The sequence below is a fragment of the Thalassophryne amazonica genome, chromosome 9, assembly GCF_902500255.1.
Source record: "Thalassophryne amazonica chromosome 9, fThaAma1.1, whole genome shotgun sequence".
NCBI lineage: Eukaryota > Metazoa > Chordata > Actinopteri > Batrachoidiformes > Batrachoididae > Thalassophryne > Thalassophryne amazonica.
The window spans coordinates 60,847,473-60,852,235 of NC_047111.1; the positions used below are offsets into that span (position 1 = coordinate 60,847,473).

At 44.0% G+C, this 4,763-nt stretch overlaps 1 protein-coding gene across 1 annotated transcript; it reads left to right on the forward strand.

The window, feature by feature from the left end:
* Positions 1-573: 573 nt before the first annotated feature.
* LOC117517239 (claudin-4-like) lies at positions 574-2,834 on the forward strand. Its single transcript, XM_034178181.1, has one exon. It carries the CDS (start codon positions 1,012-1,014, stop codon positions 1,981-1,983), a length of 972 nt encoding a protein of 323 aa, XP_034034072.1. The 5' UTR covers positions 574-1,011; the 3' UTR covers positions 1,984-2,834.
* Positions 2,835-4,763: the final 1,929 nt, after the last annotated feature.

A 4,763-nucleotide genomic window follows, 5' to 3' on the forward strand; every position in this document is an offset into this window, starting at 1 on the left:
AACAAACTCCTGAATTTAAGCACGCTGTGCTGCTCAAATTTTTTTCATACACGAACACACCGTACCAGGAATAAATGATCATTTATAAGAAAAGGTATGAGGGTGGAGACTGGTGTGGCGTCATAAGGATGCATAATACACAATTAAATGCATGCTAAAAAAAAAAGTGCCAATCTTCAGGAGACAAAAATAAAAAAGACCATCCGATTGTGGGTGATGGCCCCTCTATAGAGTTTGGTTCTGCCCAAAGGTTTTATCATTTAAAGGGGACATTTTTACCAAGCGTTTACTATTGGAGGAATGTTTGTCACTTTAAAAGTGCATCTGAGACAGATAGACACCAACAAATAAGCCTACACCCTGCTGGATTTTTTTAAAGAAACCCCCCCCCCCCCCCCTTTAATTACAAACATTTTTGTGACATTCCAAATGGTCATTGTTTAAAAAAGTCAGTAGCGTGATGGAGAGAAGCAATGAAGTCATAGTTTCACAGTCACGTTTGTCATCCTCCTCCCCTTTCTTTTCCCTATAGAACAGGTGTGGTGTGTCTACACCTGTTCAGTAGCACACAGGCAGCAGCTCAGGTAACAAAAGCAGAAAGCACACTGTCAAATCGAAAGAGAGGAAAAGAAGACAGCCGAGAGACATGACAAAGGGGAGGAGCAGCAACCGGGAAGATCAAGGCTGTAAACAAATGAATCGAGACTGAACTGGTATCCAAGAACACCTGATTCGGATAAAAACTACCCAGAGGCTCCACAAGTTGTTGAATTAGTCAGACTGTCTTCCTGATACAGATGTACCCTGCAGTCGTGGAAGGACGAGTCAAATGAAAAGACACATGGTGATTCACGAGAAAGAGCACATCCCGACGTAGAGGAAGACAACTGCTGTGATCTGACAGGCCAGGAGGGAACATGGTTAGCTCCAGAGGGAAGGAAGAACATCAGGATACTGTTGAGGTGACTGTGAGGACTTTCTGAGAATGCCCCTTCTCTCTGCCTTGACATCATGGCGTCTTTGGGATTGCAGATGTTAGCCAGTGCCCTGTGCCTGCTGGGATGGGCGGGGGTCATCGTGACCTGCATAATGCCTATGTGGCGTGTCACGGCCTTTGTGGGCAGCACCATCATTACCTCCCACACCATATGGGAGGGCATCTGGATGACTTGTGCGGCCCAGAGTACAGGACAGATCCAGTGTAAGCCGTACGAATCTCTTCTAGCCCTCAGCGATGACCTTCAGACAGCCAGAGCCCTTATCGTTCTAGCCATCGCTGTTGGTGGTGTTGGGCTCATTTTGGCGTTTGTTGGAGGCAAGTGCACTCGCTTTTTGGATGAAGAAGCACCTGGTATTAAGAGTAAGGTTGCAGTGGCAGCAGGGGCAGTTTTGATTGTTACTGGGCTGCTGTGTTTGATTCCCACATCATGGGTAGCAGGCACGGTAGTGAGGACGTTCTATAACACTGCCATTGATGCTCAACGGAGGGAGCTCGGAGCCTGTCTGTATATTGGCTGGGGGGCAAGCATCCTGCTCATCCTGGGAGGTGGTTTGTTCATTAGTTCGTCATGCCCACTCCAAGCTAATGATGTGGACAAGAACTCATCGGTACGCTACGTGGCTGTACGCTCTACCAACATGTCGAGCCAGGGAGGCGCTCATCGTAGCAGGATTCCATCAGCAATGTCTCAGCCTGTCACAACAGCGTTTCCAAAGCCTCCGAGCTACGAGGCCGAGTCAACAAAGTCTCAGCTCTACGGCAAGCCTTACTGGGATGACGGGTCCGAAAGATCACAGGGCAGTAAGGCACCGTCAACAAAGTCGCAGATGAAAAGACCAGGTTCAACGAAATCAGAACTGAGTGAGGCACCTTCAACAAAATCACAGCTGAAACTGGCAGAAATGCACAACAATTTATCAGAGTTGTCCAGGAGTGACGGAAGTGACGAGGAAGCCATAAATGCAGCAAAAACATACATTTGATTTCAGCACATGCACCGAAATATAAAACGCCTGCACAACTGCACTGGAAAACACACTTTGAGATAATAATAAGAAGCAGTTAATTTACTTTTTGCATTTTATACTCAGGTTATGGAACAGATTCTGGGCGATGCTGAAAAATATACATAAGTTTAGCATCTCTAATGCTATGTGCACTAAAAACTGAACGTTACTAAACTGAATTATTGCAGCAAATGAAGCCAGATGTAAGTGAAGGGTGTACAGTTTGACTCTTATTGAACAACATAGCCCATAAGGGTTGGCATTAACTTGGATTTTTTTTATTATTATTATTATTGTGAGGAATTTAGCTTGCATATAAATGCAAATGCATTATATAAACTGTGGATGTTTATATATATATAATATATAATATATATATTATATATACACACATACATACATACATACATACATATATATTAGTTGTATCTGGTGTGTCTATATGAAGGAGCGTGCATTGATTTTGATCCTCTGTGGCTACAATAGATATAATAAAATAACAAATAAATAAATAAACTTTTTTTATTTAAGAGGTAATTACACAGTAGTCAAATCATTTTTAGATTTAGAGCAATACACTTAAAACCTATAGTAGTAGCATATGATTTGGTTCTATGGCATTAAGCTTAAAAAAAAGAGTAAAATGACTAAAGAAATGAGAAACACAATTTTCATTATGTGGTTGTTGCAAGAAATATTTTCTTACCCTTGCTTTTATATTTCTGGAAGTTTTTTTGTTTTATAACAACTGTGAACTTTGTTTTATTTGAACACATTAAAATGTAGATGTTTTCTTTTCAATAAATGTATCTTGATCAAACACTTGATTTTTGCTCTGAATGTGCCCCGTGTGTTGTTTCAGATGGATGTCTGTGAACTCCTTCACGGTTACTAAAAAGTACAGGACAAACCGGTCTGACAGAGAATGCGGTGACACTGGATGCGTGCAGTGTTAGAAGAGGGAGGATCAGAGTCAGTTTCAGTGAAATTCACCTGCTGCTTTGTTCCTGAGTTTGTTTACTGTTCAAAGCTTAACCTGTAAATTAGATTCAACTTATGAAACAGTGCCCCCGTGTGGTCAGTTGTGTCAATTGACACGTCAGACATTTACTGACGTCGAAAATAGATCAGAGCTTTTTGTTGAGGATACAAACAGGGGGTTATATCTGAGATTACATGTTTCTCATCCACAATAACTTCAATTACGAGGTCAGGTCAGTTTAGGGAGTATTTTGTGGTGATGTGCACTGTAGCGTCGACCACACTGTGGAACTGTGTTGGGTTCTGGACAGCAACCACCCAAGCACACCACCAGCTCATCCACACCTCTCAAAAAGTAACCAACAGCCAGGTGGATCGCAGGTGCCCCCTTGAACTTCTCAAGCTGCTGCTGAAGTCCCAGCAGCAGCTTGAGAAGGTCCTCAACAGTGCTGCTAGACTCCAATAAAAAGCAAAGAAAGAAGGGGGAAGGAGGAAAGAAAAGGGAACGAAGGGGTCTGGTTTTCCTCTCCCATTTGGACATTGGTGTTGTGAGCCCATTGCTGCAGTTTATAATCAACTCATATCACCTAACAAGTCATAGCACACCAACTCGTAGCACACGGTGCTAAGAGTTAGCTGGAAGAATTGGGTAAATGTAAAGAAACGTGAATAAACTGCTTTATTATATGGCTGTGACTCTACACGCGCTCTGATTGGCTGATTTCCGGATTGATATTTTCCCATATTTGACTGGTTACCAGAGGTGTCAAGTAACGAAGTACAAATACTTCGTTACTGTACTTAAGTACACTTTTTAGGTATCTATACTTTACTCCTTTACTTATTTTTCTGCCTACTTCTGACTTCTACTCATTACATTTTCACACAAGTATCTGTACTTTGTATTCCTTACATTTTTGAAACAAACAGCCTCGTTACTCTTGGCTTCAGTGCCGGTGGATGTGCGCTGACACTGCGGCTCCACCTGAAGCCCGAGGTGCCAGCGCAGTACCACCGGCGCGGCTTTACCTGAAGCCCGAGGCGTCAGTGCAGTTCCACCGGCGCGGCTTCACCGAGGCCCGAGCTGCCAGCGCACATCCACCGGCGCACCTCCACCTGAAGCCCGAGGCGCCAGCGCAGTTCCACTGGCGTGGCTTTACCGAGGTGCCAGCGCGGATTTATCTGACCATGGGTCCGAAGAAGGCACTGACAGTGGAGGAGGGAGACGATATCAAGAAGTCCCTGGACTTTTTGTCTGAGGAAATCTCTGTTGTTAAAATGCAGCAGAAATCCATTATGGAGCTGGTGGAAGAAGTGAAGCCTCTCCGGATCCAGAATGCTGAGAAAGACCGGCGTCTGGTGCACCTGGAGAACCGTGTTGCGGAGTTGGAACAGCACACAAGAATGAACGACATTATTATTACAGGAATTCATATTAAACCTCGATCCTATGCACGGGCGGTGTTAGAAGACAGCGGAGGGGAGGCCAGTGAGCAGGAGGCCAGCTCAGTGGAACAACAGTTGGCTGACTTCCTGCAATCTAAGGGTATTCAAATGCACTGAAATAACATTGAAGCGTGCCACCCCCTGCCCAGGAGAGAGGATGGAGACAAGCGAGCTGTTATAATGAGGTTTGTCAACAGAAAACAAAATGCCATTGTTAAAACAGGGACGGAAACTCAAAGGAACAAACGTATTCATCAATGAACATCTGACCAAAAAAAACGCAGACATCGCCAGGAAAGCTCGTCTCTTAAAAAAGCAGGGAAAAATTC